The 25,705-nt window shown below is 42.5% G+C and overlaps 1 protein-coding gene across 8 annotated transcripts in view; it reads left to right on the top strand.

Annotated features, from left to right (window-relative positions):
- YAP1 (Yes1 associated transcriptional regulator) overlaps positions 1-25,705 on the top strand; it is an 82,977-nt gene that overhangs the window by 16,359 nt on the left and 40,913 nt on the right. For all 8 annotated transcript variants that reach the window (XM_079973875.1, XM_079973873.1, XM_079973876.1 and 5 more), the window contains exon 3: positions 24,437-24,552. In XM_079973875.1, coding sequence (XP_079830001.1) covers positions 24,437-24,552 — 116 coding nt within the window. The remainder of the gene's footprint in view (positions 1-24,436; positions 24,553-25,705) is intronic.

The following is a 25,705-nucleotide window of genomic DNA, read 5'->3' on the forward strand; positions in this document are numbered from 1 at the left end:
ATCTGTGTTGCTTTTGAAATGCTTCCTGTTGGCCAGCTGTAAGTTGACATTGCAGTGAACTATGAAGTGGGGGTTTGGCTTCATCTTTTAAGACAAAAAAGCAAGCTCTAATTAGCAGCAGATGATGATTTGCAGACCCATATCTTGAAGAGGTTGCTTTTTTCCCAGGTGTGCTTTTGCTGGTGTCTTCTAGAGTAGAAGCAAGTTGGATGGTTTGACGTCATAGACTCATGCATCTAATCCCTGTACAGACTCTTGCAACACTCATTAATCATGCCGCATGCTGAGGAAACTGTTACTGATCACCCCAGCTGTCTTCTGTAGTTAACTTTCTCTGCAGGAAACTGCTCTTCCAAGGAGTTTGTCAACAACTTCCTATTTTCTCTTTCAGCTGTTGTATAGCTTCCTGAATGAACTTGCCACAAGTTTTCAGTTTGTATCTGTGGGTGCTGTTGGGGATGTTGACACAACCCGAGTGTTAAAACTTAACCCGGATGAGGTTGCTAGGTGTGTTATGCCTTCAGTGTATGAACTGGGCAAGCCAAAGGCAAAATGTGTGATAATCGCCCCTTTAAGAAAACAGAATGGCTTGTTTCACAAGAACTTCATAAAATCAAAATGCAAAAATTGTAGGTTTGTATCTGAAAAGGACAGAAGATTGTCACTGGGGGCAGTTTATGCTATGTACATAAATCGGAAATTTGTATTAGAGTAACTCGGGTAATGGTTGTTGTTGTTTAGTCTTGTCCAACTCTTCTTGACCCCATGGACCCGAGCACGCCAGGCACTCCTGTCTTCCACTGCCTCCCGCATTACCTAACACTGTCTACCATTACCGGATAATGGTATCCTCCTATGAAAAGGATTAGGTGGTTGGAAAGTCCATGGAGAACAACTGTCAGGTTGAATAAACATTTCTAGACTAGAGGAACAAATGGGAAGATGCCTTGGACCAACCAGACATTGTTGATTCTCTAACCTGAGCAAGCTAATGATTTATTCATTTTTCAGACTTTACTATTTCACACAGTCCTGCTTCTGCTAATTCAGAAGGGAGTCAGGTACTACACTGACCATGCATTTGCATTTAATTGTTAAATTTATATCCTGCCCTTCCTTCCAAAGCAACCAATGTTGTCCACTAGTTATTGCCCATGTGCCTTACTTCAATAACCATACAAGTAAAAAATTTAAATTGAGCTGACCATACTGTAGAATCATGATGAGTACAAATGTACAGACCTGACTGTATTAAAAGTGACCAGAGAAAAACTTTATTTGGCAACTCGGTTTAAAAACTGAGCTCACTTGAGTTGGTATGGTGTTCATAGACCAATCCGGTCCTGAATGTTTTTTTTCTGTTGCAAATCCCATTCCTTCTGAAGGCATGTGTGCCAACTTCTGAAGATATAGGCAGGATCATTGCTCCTGTTTTTGTTATGGGTGTATTGACCACATAGATTCATGTAGTTCTCAAAATGAACAGACTTTTCCCACATACGCAGTGCTAATGTGTTGTTAATTGGTCTTGTGCCAACTGTTGCTGGTTCATCCTTTGCGTGTGTGTGTTATGGGCAATTATTGGGCAGCTTGCACATCTACCCTGCATTTTGCCTTTCCTTTTATTTATTGCACACTTGGTTGAAATTCTCTAGTGTGACTTCTCTGTTGTACCTTACTTGTATGTAATACTGGATTGTGTGAAAGCAGAAGGTGAGTACTGGTATAGACTGTATGCAAAGTGCATTGAGCTCTGACTGTGCCACCAAACCTAGTGTCTTGGTGATATTGGTAAATTCTCATGTGGCTTCTAAACATCACCTCTCTGTGGGGAGCATAAATCATGTCATGTTGCTCGTATGATCACACTCCTATTCTGTCCGGATGCAACATGAGGGTGCACATATGCACTTGTGCAGTGCTTTTATTTATTTTTTGCTGGTACTCACCATGAAGTTGTTAGAGTAAGTGCCACACTTTTTAACAACGAAAAAGAGGTGCCAGTACTACGTACCCTTGAGTCACCCCTGAAAAAAAAGCACTGTATCTGTGTTTGCCACCTTTCTTCCAAGGTGGGGGGGGGCAAATAAAGAGCTGTGTTTCAGCTGCGTAATGTTTCAGTGAGGTTGGCTGGTCTGAGACAATAATTTGTCAAAGGCCTGGATAGGATATTATTTGGGAATTACAATCTTCACTGCCTTGAGATTCCTGGAGTGAGATACAAAATAGGGGATCCAAGGGGTCCCAGTTGCCACAGAGTTTGTATACTACTTGGAGATCCAGAGTAATATTTGTGGCATAGTCCTGCTACCGAGGATCTATTTGACACAATGAGACTTTGATTTACTGGTATGCTCAGTTCCGATAGCAAGAATACAGTCATACTTTGGTTTTTGAACTGCTTAGTTCTCGAATGTTTTGGCTCCCAAACACCGCAAACCCAGATGTGACTGTTCCAGTTTGCGAACTCTTTTTGTAAGCCAAAAGTCCAATGGGCCTTCTGCAGCTTCCAATTGGCTGCAGGAGTTTCCTGCAGCCAACCAGAAGCTGTGCTTTGGTTTCCAAACATTTTAGAAGCCGAACAGACTTCCGGAACAGATTCCATTCCACTTCCAAGGTACGACTGTATAAGGTAAAGGTAAAGGTACCCCTGCCCGTACGGGCCAGTCTTGACAGACTCTGGGGTTGTGCGCCCATCTCACTTAAGAGGCCAGGGGCCAGCGCTGTCCGGAGACACTTCCGGGTCACGTGGCCAGCGTGACATCGCTGCTCTGGCAAGCCAGAGCTGCACACGGAAACGCCGTTTACCTTCCCGCTGGTAAGCGGTCCCTATTTATCTACTTGCACCCGGAGGTGCTTTCGAACTGCTAGGTTGGCAGGCGCTGGGACCGAGCAGCGGGAGCGCACCCCGCCGCAGGGATTCGAACCGCCAACCTTTCGATCGGCAAGTCCTAGGCGCTGAGGCTTTAACCCACAGCGCTACCTGCGTCCCATACGACTGTATAGCAGTTGCCAAATAATCGCAAACATTTTTAAATCAGCAGACACTAGGCAAATGTTTGTGTTGTAAAGTTCTTGTTGGATACAAATAGAGCAAAAGATATCTGTAATCCGAAAACTTAATTTTTGCTGAGAGAAATCGATGTTGAAATGCTGGTGTGGAAAATGCAGCTTTGCAAAATAACTGTCCTGTCTAGGGAGCTTGGGGGAGTGTCTGCCTATTTGCCTTAGTCTTCTTGAGGCAAAGCTATGAGAGAAAGGGAGTGCTGGCAGCTTGGTGGGTGGGCATTGAAGGCAAGAGTGACATGCTAAATACCGCACTGCAGCTTAAAAAACAAAACACTGATAACATCCTTGGAGTGAGTGCTCTGCTACGTGCAGAGCTGCTGGAAAAAGAAGATTGGAAAGGAGGGATTTTAAGCAGATATGAGCATATAGGTCACATGGGGAAACACAAAAGCATAATATATCATAGTTCAAAGTTGGGCAGTCCTAGGAAACAAGTGTTGATTTTTCTGTCAATGGTAGTGTGTGGTGGTGTACTTCTGTTCATTTAAAATAAACCCTACCTTCCTGTTTGATAACAGGCCTCCAAGGTGGCTGATAAGTGAAAATAAATACATGCTAAAGAGTTGTTTCATTAAGGTAGTGGTGACGATGATTTTAGTTATTTATTTAGGAGTATTTATACCCCACCTACTAATTAAAAGTTCTCAAGGTAGTTTGCATTGTATTTAATACACAAACAAACTGATATAAAACAAACTGATAAAATAGTCACTGCAGCAGGCCAAAGATGTACCATATTTTTCCGTGTACAGTGGTACCTCGGGTTACAGACACTTCAGGTTACAGACTCCACTAACCCAGAAATAGTACTTCGGGTTAAGAACTTTGCTTCAGGATGAGAACAAAAATCGTGCTCGGGCAGCGTGGCGGCAGTGAGAGGCCCCATTAGCTAAAGTGGTGCTTCAGGTTAAGAACAGATTCAGGTTAAGAATGGACCTCCGGAATGAATTTAGTACTTAACCCGAGGTACCACTGTATAAGACAGTGCTTTTTTTGCTTTAAAAAAATGTCAAAAGTTTGAGGTTGTCTTATACATGGATGGTGAATGCACAGGGTTTGGGCTTTAGCTCTGGTGCGAGCAGCCTGGGCTTTGGTTCAGGTTCTGGCACTGGTGGTCTGGGTTCGGGGTTGGGCTTTGGTGCGGGTGGCCCAGGTTCGAGTTCGGGCTCTGACCCCACTTCTTAATTTAGGGTTAAAAAAAATAGGGGTTGTCTTATACATTGGGGTGTCTTGTACAGTCATACCTCGGGTTAAATATGCTTCAGGTTGAGCGTTTTCGGGTTACACTCCACGGCGACCCGGAAGTAATGGAATGCGTTACATCAGGGTTTCGCCGCTCTCGCATGCGCAGACGCTCAAAATGACGTCATGCGCGGAAGCGGCGAAATGCGACACACGCAGTCACGTGTTACATTCTACTTAGGATGTGAACAGGGCTCCGGAACGGATTCCGTTCGCATCCAGATGTACCACTGTACATGGAAAAATGCTCGCTGGAGCTGATGGTTGTAGTTCAGCAGCATTTGTAGGGCCATAGTTTCCTTACATTTGCTCTAAGGCCAGACTAAAAGCAATTGCTGCAAATGAGTTTACTTCAACCCAGGCCTGCCCCAAAACAAAAGAAGTTAATGTTTGATGGGATGCTAAAACCACTACCATTAGGTTCCCCCCCTCAAACCAGCTGATATTCAATTGGAGAGATTTAAATTGTAGGTCAGGAGGGGGGCTCACCCCCCCTTCCTTGCAGATTTCCCTTTTGCTATAAAATTGATATCCCACCCCAGTCTGTCGCCGACTCGTGTACTTTGGCCCTAAGGTTGGTTTCATTGTACAGGAAAATCAAAATTTCCAACTGTGAAACAGGATGTTGTTCCTTTAAAGAACGGAAATTGTTTGTTCATGTCTCTGGCTGCCCAAATACTATAGCAGAGGGCTTTCTAGCAACTTTATACGGCTGCCATGGAAGCACCTTTATTTGCTCAGGTCTTGACCTCCCCAAGAGGCAAACAAGAGTTGGTTATAAATCATGGCACTTGCTCCTCTAACCCTTCACCCTGCTGTCTCATTATTTTCTTCTCCAACCCCTCCCCCAATGTAGCTAGAGAGCAAGAGTAGTTAAACCGGTTAGTTCTCATCTGGTTTATGGTTTTATGAGCAATGTGATGTCTCATGGTACATCTTAAATTACCAAAGGAAAATGTTTAAATAAATGTCCTTTTGAAATTCATGCTATGCAAACTTATTTTGCAAGTTCTTGAACTTGCACTGTGCTTCGCTGTGTGAAGCTGGAAACAAAACAGTACGCTCCAATATGTTGGGAGTAATCCCCATTGAATGAAGTGAGTCTTGCCTCTAAGTAAACATACGTAGAATTGTGCAGAAGGGAAGGGACTCCAGGGACCACAAATTTTGACTTGACTATGAAGACCGGGCAAAATTTGGGGGTCCCTGGTGTAAGGAACTATCATTTGCAGAACTAAATAGAACCTTTATATAAATTTGGAACATTATGTCTTTGTAAAGTTGAGACAAGCCTTCTTGGTTCCTTGTATAGCAGCAAATCAAGGTCACTTACTTGAAGACTTAATTTTCCAAAAGCAAAGGATCTGAATTTGGCAAAATATTTTTCAACTAGATGGAAAATAGAGGTTTCAGCTGTTTGGTGAAACCCCAAAGAGGTGAGTTCTCAGGAGTGTCACAACAATTTATTTAAAAGCCCAGTGCATTTTGGATAAGTTCCCTTGTCAGGGGCATCTTAGAAAGAGATGGATATAGCACAGAAATTGAGCTAATTTATTGTCTCGTTGGTCCTTTAATTTATTGAAGCTGACATGCCTGCTGTTTTATATAGTGATAATGATAATTTCGCCCTCTATTTTCACACAGGAAACCTTAATACAGTAAGCTCACAACTTACACATATTTAGCTTTACACAACTGGCAAAACTTGTTTAGCAACATTAAAAAGGGGGCTTGCATCGGGGGGGGGGTGAGGCAGGAAGACTTTGGCAATGCCAACTGCCATTGCACCCAGTGTGTTCTGATTATACATTGATTTTGGCTTTAGAGAGGGCCCCCAGAATTTACCCCCATGTAAATTGAGGACTTGCTATACCCTAAATAGAAATTGACTGCTTCAGCGATACTGACCAATGCTTAACAGTACAAGTCTTGTTTAAAACATTTCCTGCCCTGCATTGATTTCACAATTGGCAACCATTTAATGTAATTGCAAGTGGCTGAATAAATGAAGACTCATTTAAAACATTTTGTTAAAGGAAACGTCTTTCATCTTTCAGGAATAACAGGAATTTGTTTTCTGAAGAACAGGAATTCATGCAGGTGTGCGCACAGAACCAGATTTTCCAAAAAGAGAGGCAGGGCTCCCTTGGTGTGTTTTGGCAGAGCTGGGTTTTCCTACCTGACAGCCACATATGACTCCTCTTCCTGCTCTTCTCCAAACAACCATTGAAATGCAAGCAGCCAAAAGGGAGGAGCTGTTATGCTTCTGTTCCTTCATCGCTTCTTCCTTTCTTGAGGAACAGAGACCTCCAAGTGCAATGCCTCTGTCTGTCCTAGTCATGGTATAGAACTAGTCACTGCTATAGTCTAGGGCTCTCCCTTGCCTACTTATGAGCCCATCCATTTGTCTTAAATAAGCACCTAAAACATTTATACTTTGGCTGTACTGAAAAATACAGTTCAGGCATGTCCAGGACTTGGTTTGCCCCAAGGCAAGACAGCATTTCATTCACCTGTGCTGTAAAAGTTCTTTTAAATGTAATTGCACTGTCCAGTTTTCAGTACTTTGGAAGGAGTAAATGTACTGTATTAAATTACTAACCTGTATCTTTAGTGTTTTCAGGGCAGTTCATTATATAAATACAATAATAACGCTCAGCCATAAAATTCAGTAACAATAGATACACAGAAGCCTTTCAAATTGAGGGAAACTGCTTACCAAATAATTAGAATGCTGCTTTTCAAAGGTTGTCCCAGTGGATATGGTGAGAGTTTTGGATCCTGGAGACACATACTGGAATTTATGTCTTTGTATTGCCTTGGGAATGACCTAGTCAGAAGCTAGCTTTTATTGGAAAGCTACTTTGAGATGGGCAAAAGCATTGACAAATCAAGTCCTCATCTCATTGCTACGTCTCACTCCATCCTTCCCCACTATAAACTGGATGAGAATGTCAATAAAAGGCTAACTGGATCCAAATCTGAACTTCTGTGGTCCAACCCTCTAACCACCATACAGTATTGGGTTTCATTTTAAGCTGTCTGGCACCTCCTACAAAACCAAATTGTTCACTGAACTTTGCAGTTCAATACATTTAAGAGACCTTAGGAAAGTTGTTGGCTCTTCAGATTGGTATTCATACCACTTGCCTTTGGCAAATAAACTTGAATTTAATTGTGGTCTTTCGGAAAAGCATAGCCATTAAAATTCTTAAGAGGATTGGACAAGCTAATAGTATGACAACGGCAAGGTTATTGAGTTGAGATATAACTAAAGTTGATAAAATCTTGAGATCTTCTATTGGATAAAGTTGTGCATGTTTGGTGGGGAAGAAGGCATGCAGACCATTAATATTGCATCAGCTGCAAACTTGTTTGGTATAGTTTGAGTATGAGTGTCGGGTAAGAGGAGACAGTGGGAAAGAAAACACAGAAATTCAATCTGATAAGGTAAAGGTAGATTACTACATTTGAAAATAAAAGCATTTGTAAATCACGGAAAACACTGCTGATAACCCCATGCCCATCCCTGGACGTAAGATCCCTGCCAGAATAAACATTGCCTCTAGAAAACATTCCCGCTTGAGCTTTGGCAAACACCTGGGAGGAAGAGCGTTGGAGAACAGCCAATACAACTCTTGTGCCACCACCATTCATTACTTTCTTGGTGTGACTAGCACTGTTGAACACACAGCAGGCCATGAGGATTGTTGAGGAAGGGGTGGTCTTATCCGGTGGCACTCTTCTTATTAGGTCAAAGCTCCACCTACTTCAGCATCCTGCTTTGTACAGTGGTCAACCAGGTGCCTCTGGGAGCCACAAGCAACAGCTCCACCCTTTTTGCCTGGAAACTTTGATTTGATGATATATACCCTTTGAAATGGAGGCTCCATAGTCATGACCAATAGACTTATTCGTGAACTTATCTAATCTCCCTTTCATGACATCTAAATATATGGCCATCATCACATCCTGTAGCATAGGATTCCAAAACCTATACATTGTATTAAGGTCACAAACAGGAATCTTGCAGGGATTGGTACCCAAGCTACTGAAGGCTACACACTGAAAGTAAAATGATGAAAATGGCAAAGAGTATCCCCCCCCCCCAATTATCAAATATAAACAAGCTTGACAGTTCTACTCTGGGATGTCGTTGACCCTATGCAAGTTGCAAGGTCTTTATAGTACTCTGTTTGAACATCATTTACCTTAATAGATTTGATACCTGATGTGGAAAATCCATATTGCAGCATCTTCATATTCCCCATTAACTTGAGCAGAACCGTCTCTTGATTTATGTTCTCATACAGATTCTGTTCATTTTGGAGGAGTGTTTTCTGCTGGATTTTGCTTCTTGGGGTCAGGTCTATCTTATGACACTCAAACTCTGCTGCCTGAGGTGCGTCAACTAATGGCAAGGCCTTTCAACTTTTGATGGGAGAGGGGTAAAAACTGGAAGCTAGCAGTTTTGGCTCATCATCAGAGCTGACTAAAATGTTTTAAACATGCAAGTATCTCCCATCTGTAGGAATCCATGCTGAAATTAATTTTCTAAAGCAGCGTTGACAGTTCTTTAGCTTTTACTGTTAACAATCAATTAGTACCTTAAAGGTTTTTTCTTCTTCTACATTTCTTTCCTAGGGGCTGCAACCTGAATCCTGTTTATGCAGAGCTGCTGAGCAAGGTGGAGATTGACTTGCAATCTTAATTGATTCCTCCACCCTTTAGTTCTGCTGAAGGAAGAGTTCAAAACTTTTGTGTGTAAACTTTGCTCTCTTAAAATGGCTTCCGGTTCTTTGCTTTCCCAGCAAAAAGTAGGGAGGAATAGGTTAATAACTTTCAAAGCAAGTTAACTTAGCTGAAATAATAACTAGAGAGGTCACGTGGGCAGAGTTGAGGAAAGAGCAATTCAGTCTCTTTAAGCATTCCCTGCCCTAGCTTTTAAGTTTGCATCAGGTAAGGGATGTGCTAGGAAACCCAAATAGAAAATCATACATCATGTTGTACAAAGCGCTTTGGAGGATTGCTTTTTTTATTCATTTTGAGCCACAGCTTAGTGTTTTCCCCCAGCAAATATTTCAATTGATCTGTTATGGCTGACCTCATAAATACTCCCCCCCCCACCCCGCCTTTGTTCTAGTAACCTGAGGGAGTATGAAACTTAATATCCAGCAGCCATATTGGCCTAGATTTGAACTCCTATAAAATTCTATTCATCTTGAGATTCATTTTGGAATATTTTGTGTGTGCATGTTGGGAGTTAGGGTCTAAGTTAATGCATGGTGTCTTTGCCAGAGGCCACAGAATTTAGAGCATTAAGTTGCTTAAGAAGAAGGAAGAGATTCCAACATAAAGACAAACCGGTTGGAGCGGTTTTTAGGTGGGTGTTCCTTCGCTAATACATCATCGTTACTTTAATTTTTTAACATGTTGTTTATGAAGAATGCTCCTACTATTGCGTTCAAACATCTTGCTTGGAGAATGCTGGTACTTCTGAGTACAGAATATAATTGATTGTGACTCAGATCATGAGAAGTACCCTACTACAAATGCAAATTGACATAAATTCCTGCTAGCTATATCCAACTACTAAGTTGTACTCAGATTAGACTTACTGGATCCAAGTGAGTCACATTCATCAGCTGCAGTCGGTCTACTCTTGGGAATGGCCAGTGTTGGATACAATTCTCCGTCTCTGCTACTCCAACGAACCTTGAGAATTGAATTTTCATAATGGGATGGTAAACTGCCCAACGCTCTGGCATCTTACTAGAATTCTACTCTTCCTATTGGAGGAGCAACCGTATCAGTTACATCAAGTTAAAAAATATTTACAGTATTTACATGTAGGCTAATAACAAAGTTTTCAGGTTGCTTTACAATAATATAAATGCATCCTAATTATCATAAGTTGCTTTCTTTCCACTCTGCAAGTTACTATATATATATATATATATATATGCGCTCCCCCAAAAAGGTTAGGCTGAATTAATGGTGCTCTTGTTCTAGAAAGACTAAACAAAACACAAAGTTTACATTCCATTTTTACTATATGAAAAGCAAACTAAATATTTAAATTCAGTAAACCTTGCAGTTTGTAGCTTTTTGCAGTGTGTGTGTGTGTGTGCACACAGCTTCATGGTGTTGCTTATTAACTTCTGTAGAGTAGGCACATAAACTATAAACTGTTTACGTTGAATCTGAGGCAGTGGAAGTGGTCTTGTCTCCCTGCGCTTTGCTGTTACATGTAAACATATCTACACCTACATACCCAACTTCTGCAATATTTACCACCAATTCTGAGGTTAAAGAACAGAACATTAAGGGGCATGTGCATGTTGAAGTGTGTATGTGTAGGCAAGATTTAGCTGTTTCGGCAAACACATAGAGTACACACAATCTTTTACATGGGCATTGCATGTAGCTGTGTGTGTCCGAATATACCTTCTGAAACAAATATGCAACACAAACCAGGCGTACTGAGCTGAAGGGTGTTGGATTTTGTCATCTGTACAGCAGTATTCATGACTGGTCATACTTGTCAATTGACCCAATGATCTTAATAAATCAAATGTTACTGTTGGGCTTGTCCAAATAAGAATGTGCATGACCACTTTCTCTAGTTAACCTTGCTTATTTAATTGCTGAACTTTGAAAAGCTAAAGTAAATTTTGGTGTGGTAATTTGTGACTATGTGGTTGCAAAGCAGGAGATGTTTATTATCTGAGCAGAGTGTAATGGGTTTCCCATCCTGCTGTTGCTACTACTTTCAGGAAGTTTGGCAGGGATAAGCATGCATGAACAGTTTCTCTCTTCAAGGCACCCACTTGCCAACCATGCCACACATTTGCTCTGGCATTACAAAAATGAGCAGATGCAAGCATCAGACTAATGTGCCTCTTTTTCCTGTGTCCTCATCACGTTTTGTTATGTAAGCTTTGTTTGGGTGGAAGCCTATCTTTACTTAACATTGTAAAACAAGGAACATAGCTCAGTTGGTTAGAGCATGGTGCTGATAACTCCAAGGTTGCAGGTTCAATCCCCATATGGGACAGCTGCATATTCCTGCATTGCAGGGGGTTGAACAAGATACCGTATTTTTCGCTCTTTAAGACGCACCAGACCACAAGACGCACCTAGTTTTTGGAGGAGGAAAACAAGAAAAAATATTTTCTGAATCTCAGAAGCCAGAACAGTAAGAGGGATCGCTGCGCAGTGAAAGCAGCCATCCCTCTTGCTGTTCTGGCTTCTGGAATAGCTGTACAGCCTGCATTCGCTCCATAAGACGCACACACATTTCCCCTTACTTTTTAGGAGGGAAAAAGTGAGTCTTATAGAGCAAAATATACGGTAATCCTCAGGGTCCCTTCCAGCTCTATGCTTCTGTGATTCTGTGTGTGGTTTGGCACTATATATAAATACTAATATAAATACTATAGTCTGCCAGGTTCAGTTGAAGTGGTTGGCCATGGTTTGCGATAAATTGCCACCTAAAGTTTGGCTCATGAAGGAAGGGGGAGTACAAGGACCTTAGGCCTGCATCTCCTTTTTTGTGATGCCAAACCATGGTTTGGTGTGGCATTTGGTTCTGCATACTTTCAAGATTCAAACATACATCTTCTTCTTTGACGATCACTCTTAGCCGAGTAAGATTGTCTTCCATAAACACGGTTTTAACAATGAGTCTGTAAGTGACTGTGGAGGCCAATTCTGGATCCACACGTCCTTCCACAGTGGGGACATTGGTTCTTGGGCGGGAGTTGATCATAGTGTGGATTTGCCAATCATGCCTTCCTCTTAGCACGTTTCTCCCTTGCGTCCTGAGTTTGAGTGTCTTCAAAGCCCATGACACCTTTGGTAAAGGCTGTTCTCCAACTGGAGCTCTCACAGGCCAGTGTTCCCCAGTTGTCAGTGTTTATACTACATTTTTAAAGATTTGCCTTGAAGACAGTCTTTAAACCTCTTTTGTTGACCACCAGCATTACGCTTTCCATTTTTAAGTTCAGAATAGAGTAGTTGCTTTGGAAGGTAATCATCAGGCACCCGCACAACATGACCAGTCCAACGAAGTTGATGTTGAAGAATCATTGCTTCAACACTAGTGATCTTTGCTTCTTCCAGTACACTGATATTAGTTCGCCTATCTTCCCAAGTGATGTGCAACTTTTTCAGAGACACCATTGATGGAATCTTTCTAGGAGTTGTAACCCTATATTTTCCCTCATGCCCTTGATTTTATCAACTTAATTTTTGAAATATGAATGTTAGTCTTTGCAGCCGCATGGCCTAAAATGATACAGGAAAACCCACCTTGTCTTAGCCATTCATGTTTGAGGTGTGACAAAAAGCTAGCAAACTACCAGTATCATAGCACTATGTATTGCCTGCTGATTAGTTTACAGTGAAGTAAACTAAGCATTTGGCTTATCTGCATCCATAAGACGCCAGTTCAAAAATTAATACAACTGAGCAATACTTTAATAACATAATTACTTCAATTTCAAATTCTTATTACAGTCGTACCTTATTTTGCAGCCGGGATCCATTCCGGAGCCCTGGCTGCTAGCCGAAAAGGAAGCAGGGCAAAGCGCTGCGTCTGTGCATGCGTGCGGAGCGGTTTGTGCTTCTGCACATGCGCAAAGCGCGATTTAGCGCTTCTGCACATGTGCGCGGGGCAAACCTGGAAGTAACCCGTTCTGGTACTTCCGGGTTTGCAGTGGACGTTCGCCGGAATGGATACTAGACAAGGCGGACATTCGCAGAGGATCAGCTACAGAATATACATTTAACACAGCAACGTTAACAGAAAAAAAATCTTAAACATTTCAAAAGAAAACACCAGTAAAGGAAGTCAAATGTAAAAACAACATAACAAGAGATCAAAATATTGTAAGTACAGTAGACCCTTGAGTTATGTACCACTCTGGATACGTAACTTTCGGGTTGCATGCACAGAAGTGCTCTATCGCAATGCGTGTGTGCACAGAAGCGGCGCCTCCAGTTATGGACTTTTCAAGTTGAGTACAGACCCCCGGAAAAAATTTAATTTGTATCTGGAGGGTCCACTGTACAGAACATAACTGCTGTTGTTGCTGCTAGTGCTGCCCAATGGTGGTTTATGGTGGGTGGCAGCTGTGGAATCTCAGTCTCAATGACCCGGGTCTGCGCTAAGAGACAGCCAAGATGGTCTATGGCCTCTTCAGCAGCCTCAGCTTTTGTAGCTGGAGTCAATCAGGGCTCTGCCCTCCCAGGGAAGGTAGAAAAAGGACTGCAAGGCATGGAGCAGGTCTTCCTAGACTCACAGCCAATATAGCTTTAGGCCTTTGTTAAACTGCATGAGTAGTTCTGTCCTTAAGCGAAGGATATTGTCAGGCTGGAGCTTGCTCACTGCTAGCTTCAGTAGGAAGCCCACAGTAAATACACTATTGAACTGGATAGTGGTTGGTTGGAGCCTGGGGCTGATGACAACACCAAGGTTGCAGGTTTGATCCCCATAATGCTTTATTTTGAAAATTTATACCTCACCCTTACAATGCATTTGCATAGCTCATGGTGGTTTATAACAATAACTGTCCTATTATTTTTTTTTTTTTTTAAAAAGAGCATAAAAACAAAAATTCTCAAATTTAAACCTACCACGTAAAAATAAACGGTCCAGTAAGACCAATGCTTGCCAACTTTTTAACCTTTTGGTAAAAACCAATTCGAGGGAAACCAAATGGATCTTCCAGGGTCAGATATTCCAGACTCTGGGAACAGTCTCTGAGACTCAAAGTATGCCCCAGCCACAGACAGTACAGTGGTACCTCGCGTTAAGAACTTAATTTGTTCTGGAGGTCCGTTCTTAACCTGAACCTGTTCTTAACCTGAGGTACCACTTTAGCTAATAGGGCCTCCTGCTGCCGCCGCGCGATTTCTGTTCTCATTCTGAAGTAAAGCTCTTAACCCGAGGAACTATTTCTGGGTTAGCAGAGTCTGTAAAATGAAGCATCTGTAACCTGAAGCGTCTGTAACCCGAGGTACCGCTGTACATGGAGATGGGCCTCTTCTGTAGATCATAGGAAGTGGACAGGATGATAGTTTTCTTGGTTCTAAGCCATCAAGATCTTTATAGGTAATAAGATTTTAATTGTATGGTCCTGGCAAACAAAATGGCATCCGTCACATCTGCTGCAGGACAGGTATATTATTATCCCATCGGTGAGCATCCACTAATGTTCTTGACTAGCTGGAAGTTTCTGAAGACTCTTCAAGTAAAATTCACTGTAATCTGAATTTAAATAAGGCACGTTACTGATTTTTCTCAGGAACAGGCACAATCTAAGCTGTGCAAAGGCGTCCATGAACAGTGTTAGAAACTCCCATTGTGTGACAGGAATTTCATTAATGTGAGCAACTTCTGAGCTCTGAATGCAGTACTGCACATAAGATTTCAGATTAGAACTGTGACTGCTGGAAAGAAAAGAGGACATTTTTTTCTGCCTCCCCACTTCCAGCCACTCTCTGAAGACTGGAGAAGGGACCCCCCCCCCCAAAGAATATTAGGGGGGCAGGCAGGTGAAGTATGGTTGTTGTTTTTTTTTGCAGTCTTCAGATAAGGACTATACCATGTGAAAAATGAACATAAGATTTTAGCTGCAGTTCATTCGTTTTCAGCTTTGTATTCTTGTTATAAAAAAGTTCGCCTACATACTCTGTTGCAGTACCCATAACCTAGGTTTAAGGTGCCATTTAGCTCCTAGCTTTCATATCTCAGTTTCCATGAACATAGCATAAAGATGCAAAGTTAGATTCAGGAGTGCCCACAAACTGCAAGCCCGATTCCTTTGTTTTCCAAGGGGAGTGCTGCCCCATCCAAAACAGGCTGAATCCTTATTCCAAAGTCTTGCATTTGTCTTCAAATGGAGCACCTTTTCTGGATTAAACTTCACCCCACCTTGAGTCTGTTACCACCTCCAGATGGCCTTTGGCAGGTTCTCTGATATCTGATGGAGAAAAAGAGGTGCATGTCGTAGAATTGTATACAGTTGGAAGGGACCGTAAGGGTCAGTCAGTCCGAACCCTTGCAGTGCAGGAATCATTTGCCCAATGTGGGGCTTCAACGCATGGCCCTGAGATTAAGAGTCTCATGCTCTACTGACTGAACTCTCTGAGGAGCAGGGCTTTTTTTTTCCTAGAAAAAGAGGTGCCAAAGTTGTTGAGTTACAGATAGGTAGCCGTGTTGGTCTGCCATAGTCAGAACAAAATAAAAAAATTCCTTCCAGTAGCACCTTAAAGACCAACTAAGTTAGTTCTTGGTATGAGCTTTCGTGTGCATGCACACTTCTTCAGATACACTGAAACAGAAGTCACCAGACCCTTCTATATAGTGAGAAGGTGGGGAGGGGTATTACTCAGAAGGGTGGTGGGGTTGGGTGATTGGCAGATAGCAGTGTCCTTCAGCTCTCTATATTGGACAAACAGGCCAAACCTTACGCCAAAGAATAAATGGACATAAATCTGACATCAGGAATCACAAGACAGAGAAACCAGTAGGAGAACACTTCAGTCTCCCAGGACATTCTATACAAGATCTCAAAGTAGCAGTTCTATTACAAAGGAATTTCAGAAATAGACTGGAAAGAGAAGCTGCTGAATTGCAACTTATTACCAAACTTAAAACCATGGAGAGACCTGGTCTGAACAAAGACATTGGATTCTTATCTCATTATACATGACAAAGCCATTTTTCACCTTCTCACCCCTTGCTTTTTCCTGTAAGACCTATTGCAGTCGTTAAGAGTCGTCAACAGGCTCATCACAGCTATCTGCCAATCACCCAACCCCACCACCCTTCTGAGTAATACCCCTCCCCACCTTCTCACTATATAGAAGGGTCTGGTGACTTCTGTTTCAGTGTATCTGAAGAAGTGTGCATGCACACGAAAGCTCATACCAAGAACTAACTTAGTTGGTCTTTAAGGTGCTACTGGAAGGAAAGTTGTTGAGATCGCCCCTAAAAAAGCTTCTCTTCTTTGCCTGCTTGTGCCACCTCAGCAATGCCACAATGATCGCCATGCCTCCTGCAGCATCCTCCGCACAACACAAAGTGCCTTGATGACTGCAGCCTCCATTGTTCAACACAGAGCACCATGCTGCCTGCCTCTTCTGGCACGCAGCCCCCAGCGACGGGGTGCCGGAACACACCAAAGAGGTGCCGGAACTCGGTTCCGGTGAGTTCTGGCTGAAAAAAAGCCTTGCCCAGGAGTTATTCGCACATTGACAACACAGCCCAGATCCCTGTACAATTCCTCTCCACTGGGAATGTTAAGAAACATGAGGAACAGAACTGGTCCTTGTGGGGTGCCAGTGGCATCAAACTGGACCCCTCCAGCAGCATGCCCTGGAAAAGACCTGCAAGGAAGTACTAGAACTGAATAATGTTGTGCCTGAAGCTTATCCTAGCCCGAGTGATTCAGAAGGTTACCATGGTCAATTGTATTAAACTCTACTGAGGAGTCCAGCAGACCCAACAGGGATGTGCTTCCCTTATTTGGCCCTTGGCGTGGATCTGCCATTAGTCAAGAGACATTTTGCCCCACCCTTCTTTCTCTTGTATGAAAAAGCAAAATTGTCTGACAATTCATGGCTTCATCTATGTGCAGGGTTAATGGGTATGCATGTAACCTGACTTGCAATGAATTTTTTTAAATTGAAGTGCCTTAATGGTAACTGTGGTGTAAGTTTGTTTTTTTAAAAAATCATTTAAAGCAGTTTCTCCTGTCCCATTTCCAGAACTAATTCATCACGTTGCATGCATCCAGCATTCTATGCCTGCTGGAGTTGGGAGGCCCTGTGCGGCATCAATTCCTTCCTCTTTCGGGGCAGTGATACCCTGAAGAAGGAGTATATGGAGACACTAGGATTCCCTGATGCAGGTTGTGCCTTGGAAATCCATCATGTATCACCATGTCCCAGAAATCTCAGTCCCTTCCCTGAGTCCAGATTGACTAGGGAAACGGGAGGATCAATTGCTTGCTAGGAAGTCTTATTAACTGGGCAATCCTGAAGGTGGCAAAGAGAATGTCTGTTCATTGTTCCTCAAGCGGACTCAGGGAAAACTGGGTGACGTTGCGCCCAAGTACTTATTGCAATACACTAATCGAAGTGGTTGTGGCATTTCTTTCTATTCTTATGAAACTTGTGGACCAGTAAGACAAGTGCTTAAGTTTGATTCAAGGAGTCATCATCTCCTTGCTATTGCTACCTATTCTGGCCTCTGATGCAGGATCCTCCATTTTAAGCTCACTTCTGATTTCTCCTTGTTGTGCTGCATCTACCTGTTGGTTGCTTTACTCAGCACACCTTCTGCCAGTCCAGTTATTTCTCTTACATTTGTGTTCATTCCTGCAGCCCAGTCACTATTCTCCTTTGCTCTCATTTCTCCCCTTTTCATCTCTCTTTTCCTGGCTTGACCCCCAGTTGGCTGCAAACTGCTATGACTTCGCTATAGTAGACTGCCTTGTTCCTGTTCTCTGCCAAGTGTATCAGCACTGCCCGTGATCCTGCAAATACAGTTTATCTATCCCTAGCTGTGTGTGCTGCAGGTATCGACATTCACTGAACTCTTGGTAAAGAAAGGCAGAATTACATTTAAGGTCCCAAGGCCATCCCAGGAGCTGTGAATGTACAGTCTTTCTGAGTTATTCAGATGCCCCCACCCAGTGACAACAACAAGTTTAAATTCTTGTTATTTCCAATTTTTATTATTATTTTTATTATTATTATTTTTACAAAAATGGCATGTTTGTTCTAATGTAGTTTGGGGGAAAATGAACTTTTATTTTTTTTAAAAAAAACAATAATAATGAAGTAATAAATATGCAACTTGTTAATCATTAGTTCTTGGAGAGGGAAAAGAGCCCATTAATGCTTAACTTTAGTTGGAATTGTGCCATAGATAAGTTTCTTCATTTTGCCCTTGTGAACCTAGGTTTACTACCCTGGTTATAAATAGGGTAATGATTTCCAAGCTATTTTAAAGGCGATGCCTTTCCTGTTCTAGGCATAGTAAATATTTAAAGTGTAATTGTTTAATCTTTGCTTCCAGATATTCACAACTCTAGATAGAGGGGTGTGCTTATCAATACGTCAATGAACCTTCGGTTGAGAATTCCTCAATGTCTATTTTGCTACATTTGGTAGTGTGATAAAAACTGACTTCCTGCCTATTGGCTGTGGCATTAATAACTGTAGTCTTTCATTCATATATTTTCACTGTAATGAGTTGCAACTTTGTGTTGACAATTCTGAAAATAGACAAGAGTGAACATGCAAACAGCGTAACCCAAACAAGAGATCATACATTTTTGTGTGAGGAACTGTGGAAAGATTAGCTGACAATAAAGCATTGTCCGGAGAGTCAATTAAGCGTGTAGGTTTAGCAAGCTTGGGAACAAGCCCTAGCATGTGACTTTATAAATAACAATTTCACAACAAACATAGGCTTGGTAAGTGGGCCATAAATCTGAGCAGTCAGCCTGCTGAGCATTTTAAATGCCAGCCTTGCCATTGCATTATTTTGAATTGACTGCTGGTGAGAAAATTAAGGAGAGCTAAAAAACTATTCTGTTGTCAAAGCCATCTTTTGCATCGTTCTGCTTCATGGATTCAGCCTATACTGCTTGCTTGTTTCCATAAAGGGAAATGGGGTCATTGGGTTAAAAACAAAAACCCACAATACAAAGGATTCATATACAGGAAAAAGAACTGCCGGGCTGTGGAATGCAACAGGTGGCATATCTCCCCTGACACAGCAATGCAACTTTGATTGTAAAAGTGGTTGTGTGCCCTAATCTTCCCCAGAATTTTCTGCTCCAAGCAAGAGGAGGAATGCACACTTTATGAAGAAATCAATCTGGATATGAAAAGAAATGATACTCTTGTCACACATACAGGTGGGCAGAGGGAGACTCGGAGAAAGGCTTCCTACAATCATGGAATCATAGAAATGTAGAGTTGGAAGGGACCCCGAGGGTCATCTAGTCCAGCCCCCTTCAATGCAGGAATCTCAGCTAGAGCATCCATGACAGATGGCCACCCAACCTCTGCTTAAAAACCTCCAAGGATGAAGAGTCAGCACCCTCTGGTTTTCTCCAGTATTGTGGTCGGAAGAAAGTGCGGAGACGGCGTTCTTCTGGCCAAGGATGGCTGGTCAGCTTGGGCAAGTGGGCACAGCCACCCCTGAAATCCCAGAACCCCAAGGACAGGAGAGCTCAGTCCCTCCTGCCTCTCGCCCACCCTTGTTAATTCTTTCACTCTCAGGGTAAATGAATCTTTACATCAAACGAGACTGGCTAGTCTGCCAGCCAGAAGCAACACTTGCTGATTCCCATGCCTCAGCTACCTCACAGGTTCATTGATAAAATCAGCTCTGTATCTCTGGGACCAGTTTTTAGTCTCTGGCCAATAAGCATTCAAAGAGCAATCATTGTGTGTTGCTAAGTCCCACCTCTGGCAGCAGTGGGTGGTGGGGGTGGGGAGAGGCGTGGCAGGACAAGGGGGGGGTGGAGAATACTGTAGTCAACTTGCTTGGAGCTACACTCCTCTGCTAATCCTATCTCTCCTGCCTCCACCAATTGTTAGCATTCAGAAGGTCACAAAAGTTTAGCAAAGAGATAATCAGTGCCCCCAACCAATTCAAGTTGCAGCGTTTTCCAATCCTCTGCACATTTTTTAAGAAAGTGAGTGAGAGTCAGGCTGCAGCTTGCTTTTACACTTGCATAATTTTGTTATGGCCTTGCCTAAACAATATGTGTGTGTGTGAGAGAGAGAGATAGAGAGGACTAGGAGGAGCTGGAATAGGAGATGAAAAATAATCTCTGTGAATAAGTCTCTTTATTTAATTTTTTTGTTAATGGTAGGCCAGAGGTGAACACAGAGTGCAGAGGTGGGGAGTGGGTGCTTATCAGCATGCGCCCCAAGCTTTTCTACTCCTCCTCCCCTTAATATCCCTTTGTTTGCTGGCTGTAGCAGCAAAAAGAAAACAAAAAACAAAAATTAAAAGTAGCAGGAGGCCAAAAGAAACGCTGCCATTTTTATGTAGTCTGGTGTGACTATTGATTATACAAATAACAAGGGATATGGTAAAACAGTACCCTCCCCATTCCTATAAATTCTCATTGTTATTGATACAAAATAACTTTTACTTACGGTCACCAAGCTAAGCAATACACATTACAACACATCATTTCATATACAGTGGCACCTCTGGTTACGAACTTAATTCGTTCCGGAGGTTCGTTCTTAACCTGAAATGGTTCTTAACCTGAGATACCACTGTAGCTAATGGGGCCTCCTGCTGCCGCCGCTGCGCAATTTTGTTCTCCTCCTGGGGCAAAGTTCTTAACCCGAAGTGTTTGTAACCCAAGGTACCACTGTATGTAATGACTAATAATTTTGGTTATCTACACTTTTGACACAACTTTGTTGATATATTCAGAAATGTTTTTCTAACTGTTCTTGCTTCATTTTTTGTTTGTAATTCTATGTAATTGTTGCATGTCAAACGCTCGTGTGTGTGTGTGTGTGTATTCAACCGTGTTGATAGTTTAAAGATGAAAATGAATAAAAACTATGTCACCAAAATAATAATATTGGTAATATGGTTGAAATAAAGGTCAGTTGAGAATGGACCTTTAGATAAGGTAAAGATAAAGGACCCCTGACAGTTACCGTAAGTCCAGTTGCGAATGACTCTGGGGTTGCGGCTCTCATCTCACTTTACTGGCCGAGGGAGCCTGAGTTTGTCCGCACACAGTTTTTCCAGGTCATGTGGCCAGCATGACTAAGCCGCTTCTGGTGAAACCAGAGCAGCGCATGGAAACGCCGTTTACCTTCCCGCCGGAGCGGTACTTTCACTTTGACGTGCTTTCGAACTGCTAGGTTGGCAGGAGCTGAGACCAAGCAACAAGAGCTCACCCTGTTGCGGGAGTTCGAACCGCCGGCCTTTCGATTGGCAAGCCCAAGAGACTCAGTGGTTTAGACCACAGCGCCACCCACACCCTGCGTTTAGATAAGAGGTGGTTACTATTCAGGAGCTAGAGAGCCCAGTTAATCTGGTCAATATTTTGAGCATTAGCTACTTGTATTGTTTCCTAGTTGACCTCCATGCTGTTTCTGAACCCTGATTTGTCCAGCAAAGCATTGTAAAGGGGAGCAGCCTCTGCAGTTAGCTGCAGAGCTACCCAAATCCCCCTACTACTTAGGTGGGAGTTTCTTGTAGCAAAAACAGTCAAAAAGTCTAATGGCACCCCTTAAAGACTAACCTATTATAGCATAAGCTTTCATGGACTCAAGCCTGCATCTGATGAAGTGGGATTGAGTACATGGAACCTTATGCCAAAAACAATTCGTTAGTCTTCAAGGTTCCACAAGACACTTCAATTGTTAGAAATAATGGTAAACAATAGCCCGAGTATATGCCTGCTTTTCTCCCTATGCAGTTCTTGTCATCTCTTCCTAGTGTGTTTTAAGGCCCACTACCTAGCACTTATTTCTTGCTCGCTGAATAAATGTGTTGTTTCAAAAGTCATGAAACTTCTTAACCTCTCAATGCTCTGTTCTTTCCTCTCTAAAAGAAGTTGGTTATGGAAACTGTAACATGAGACATAAGCCGAGTAGGGAGCCAGAGATTTGCCTCTGAAGAACAGTCTTTACTAAAGGAGTGGGAGCCAAACTCTTTGTAAACAGCACAAAGCAGGCAGTCCAAAATATTTAATTTGGCTCTAGAGGGATCAGGGAGAAATTGCTGATACGTTTTGCCACAAATGTACATTAGCTTCATCAGTTGGTCTAACTTTTAGTATTATTTTTTCAAAAGCTTTATTGTGATCTGAGCTTCTTTTTCCACTGTGTGTGTGAGAGAGAGAAGGGAGGGCGGGGATTAGTTGTTATTTTAATGGATGTTTATTAAAAGAGGATTGGAAAAATAATCTAAAACTTTCGGCACTCCCTTTTCATGAAGACTTAAACATGAAATTATCTAAAGCTGGACTAAGAAAGACCATTGTGCACTCAGAAGTCTGCATGACCATGTTGAAAATAGCTAAATAAATAAGTAAATCTGAAAGTTTTGGCCGGGATAGTTTTTTTGGCTCTGAATAGCAGTGACTTGTCCGACAAATCTGTGTGTTGCCAGATGTGCACAAACATGCCCACTACCTTACCTAATTGTGCTTGCACTTTTTGTTTATCAGGGTGTTCAATACACGAACAACTTTTGCCTTGCTGTGGCAGTAATAATATAAATCGGAGCTTTTCAACCTTTTTGAGTCCACGGCTCCCTTGACAATCTACATTCTTTCTGTGGCACCCCTGTGGGGCTCAGGAGCCCAGTTATGTCACCCCTTGCCTGCAGAGCTGGCAGCCCCTCACCCTTTTTTGAACACCCTCCCTTGTGGAGTGTTCCCTCAGCCTCCTCTCTCCTCTCCTTGGGAGTCCTTTGGGCACCTGCAGCTGCCGCCCCTGGTCTTTGAGCTGCGCCCCCCTACACCAAAGAGAGGTGTCTCCTCACACTGCCCCACAGGGGCCTGGGAAGCACCCCCTGGCCAGTCCCAGAGGCCTGGGGAGCTTGTAGCCAGGGCTGCTGCAACAAACAGCCATGCAAGCCTTTGGGAGGCAGAGACTCAAGAGGGCATCAGAGGAGGGAGGGAAGGAAAGAGGGTCAGAGGCCAGTGTTTACCACGGCACCCCTGACCACCATTCAGGCACCCCAAGTGCCACGGCATACTGGCTGAAAGCCAATGATATAAATAAATGTGCTTGTCTGCAAACCACTACAAACTTAAATGGTTATCTAAAGGACAAAAAAAGTTCAAGAAGAACCATGCTGTCTTGTTTCCATTCCTGTGGGGCTTACTTAAAATGTGTGCCCAAAATGGCTAAAAATCACAAATGTACTAAATGGAACAGAGGACTTGGGTTGCAGTAGCATTACTATTGGCCCAAAAGCATTTGGTGAAAGAAAGCTTAAGCTGATTGGGCAAAAGAAAAAAAAGGGTGTGGGTGTGTGTGTGTGTGTGTGTGGAGAATGGAGGCAAGGAAATGAAACTTAGTTTGTGTCTGTGTACACTGGTGTCTTCTTTTCCTGGCCTTCTCAGGCGGATTGCCTGTGATGCAACAGGCACACACACATGTTCCAAAGAATGACAACTGGCTCATTAGAGCAGTCTGATATCTAATCCCAAGTGCATTTCTCTGCTGTTTGTGTTCCTGGAATTCTGAGTAAGCAGATTTGAGGAAGTGGAAATGAAGCAGGTAGTAAAAACACGCTTTAAAGGCGGGTTGGGAGAATGCTACTTTTATGCATGAGTTAGCTTGCCTTGTTGGTAGCAGATTCATTGTAATTGGGCAGTTGCATAACAACAAAACATTACTAATATTTAGGTGAAATGTTACTAGCCTCCCCCCGCCACAGTGAAAATAGTTAGGTTTTTGTGCCATCCGAAATAATACTGTTCTTTTTGGACACATATCTATAAACAGTTACTTGCCCCCCCCCTCCAATCATGGTTAAATTTATATTTGGAAAAATCTTTTTATATAAGAATGCTAATTATACCTCCAGTTACCATTCAGAATTGATCCTGTCTCCTGTGTAGCCCTCTAGTTTTAGCTGACTCCCCTGACAATTTTTGTCCTTACGCCAAAGCAGCTGGAACCTGTATTGTTTGAAAGCAGACCAACATGATATGGTGGAGGTCTGAAGAGCCACTTTAGGCATGCCCCTCTTGCAGACTTTCCGGTGAGATTGTTTCTGGCCTTTAAACAGCAGACCCTCCCATGCCACACCACAAATTTGTATTACAAGATGCTCCTGTTTTAAAACCAGTTCATTATATGCCATGGGAACCTGCTGTTGGTGGAGCACTCAAGCCAAACGCCTGTTGGGTATGTTGAACTATGCAGTTTTTTAGATGCTAGCCCATGCCTCCAATGATTGGGGCTATTCTTTGTGAAGAACAAATCATCTGATACTCCTTTTGTGTGGCCTCATGTTTTTGGTGCTTGCTTTTCCAGTTACTTGTAACCTTGACTATTGCAATAGCATGTTGTCTAAATTCCTCGTTCTGTTTTGTCTCAGTCACATTGATCAGACAACAACATGGCAGGATCCAAGGAAGGCCCTCCTTTCTCAGATGAATGTTACAGCTCCCACAAGTCCTCCGGTGCAACAGAGCATCATGAATTCAGCAACTGGTAAGGAGAAATCAACAAAATCTTCAATGAAGTTGCGTCAAGCAGTTTAGTATTTCACAGTGAAAAGTTATGCATTGCTGAATTGCAGTCTGTTATTACTACATATACTTCAATTCCTAAATAGTTTATGTCCCATATAATTGCTATATACTGGTTCTTCTACCGAGGAGGTAGAACACCCAATTAAAAATAATACAGATTTGTATAATTAACAAGGGACCCACTGTACTTCCAAGATAGAGACGTGAAATGCAACTGTTTCTTTTGAAATATTCAAGTCTGCTTTTAAACAGTATCAAAGTTCATATGCTGCTCTAGTTACTACATGTTAGTCAACATAACCCCTTCTCTTGTTTTTCTCTCTCGTCCTCTTAAATCTTTTCTGCCTTTTTCTGCCTTCATTTTTATTACAATCATGATGTATTTCTCTCCTATCTGGTGTGATTTCATGGTGTTTTTCCTAACATTTGGCTCATGCAAAATCTTTTGAAAAAGTCAACACTGCTTTGTTCAATCCCTTTTTTGGGAAGTGGCTCAGTAACTGCACAACCCATTCTTGCCTATGACATTCGATCTCTCATTCAAAAAAAGCCAATGGTCCTCCTCTACAGGCATTACTTTAAAACATGGCACTAATTAAAATGCTAGGTCTGGCTCCCTCCTGTTGCAGTTTCTGTCACTTTCCAATTCATGGAGGTTCACTGAAGTGGGGAACCTGCTCTAAACTCTTGAGACATGTGCCATGCCCTTAACCTATGCTAGTCCTTCAGCTGTCTGAATGCCAGATGGGGAACAGTTGTGGTGATTGTACATAGGTGCAGTGTTAAGATGAGTTCCCTGTGCCATGCTGATTCTTTGTTGGAAAGACAGAGCAAAGCTATTGCTTTTCTTATTGTATACCCACTTCTTGCTTTATCTAAACTAGGGGTGGGAAACCAATTGGCCTCTAGATGTTGTTGGACTCCAGTTCCCATCAGACCCACTGAGCAAGCCAATAGACAGAAACAATGAGAGTTGTAGTCCAGCAATATTTGGAGGGCCTTAGGTTCGCCATCCCTAATCTAAACAAGCTCTCGGGTACTGTAGCTCTGAATTCTGTGCTACCTATTATTTTGTATATTATTGAGTTACACAACTGCATTTTAAGAACTTG

Source organism: Podarcis cretensis, assembly GCF_951804945.1.
Source record: "Podarcis cretensis genome assembly, chromosome: 4".
NCBI lineage: Eukaryota > Metazoa > Chordata > Lepidosauria > Squamata > Lacertidae > Podarcis > Podarcis cretensis.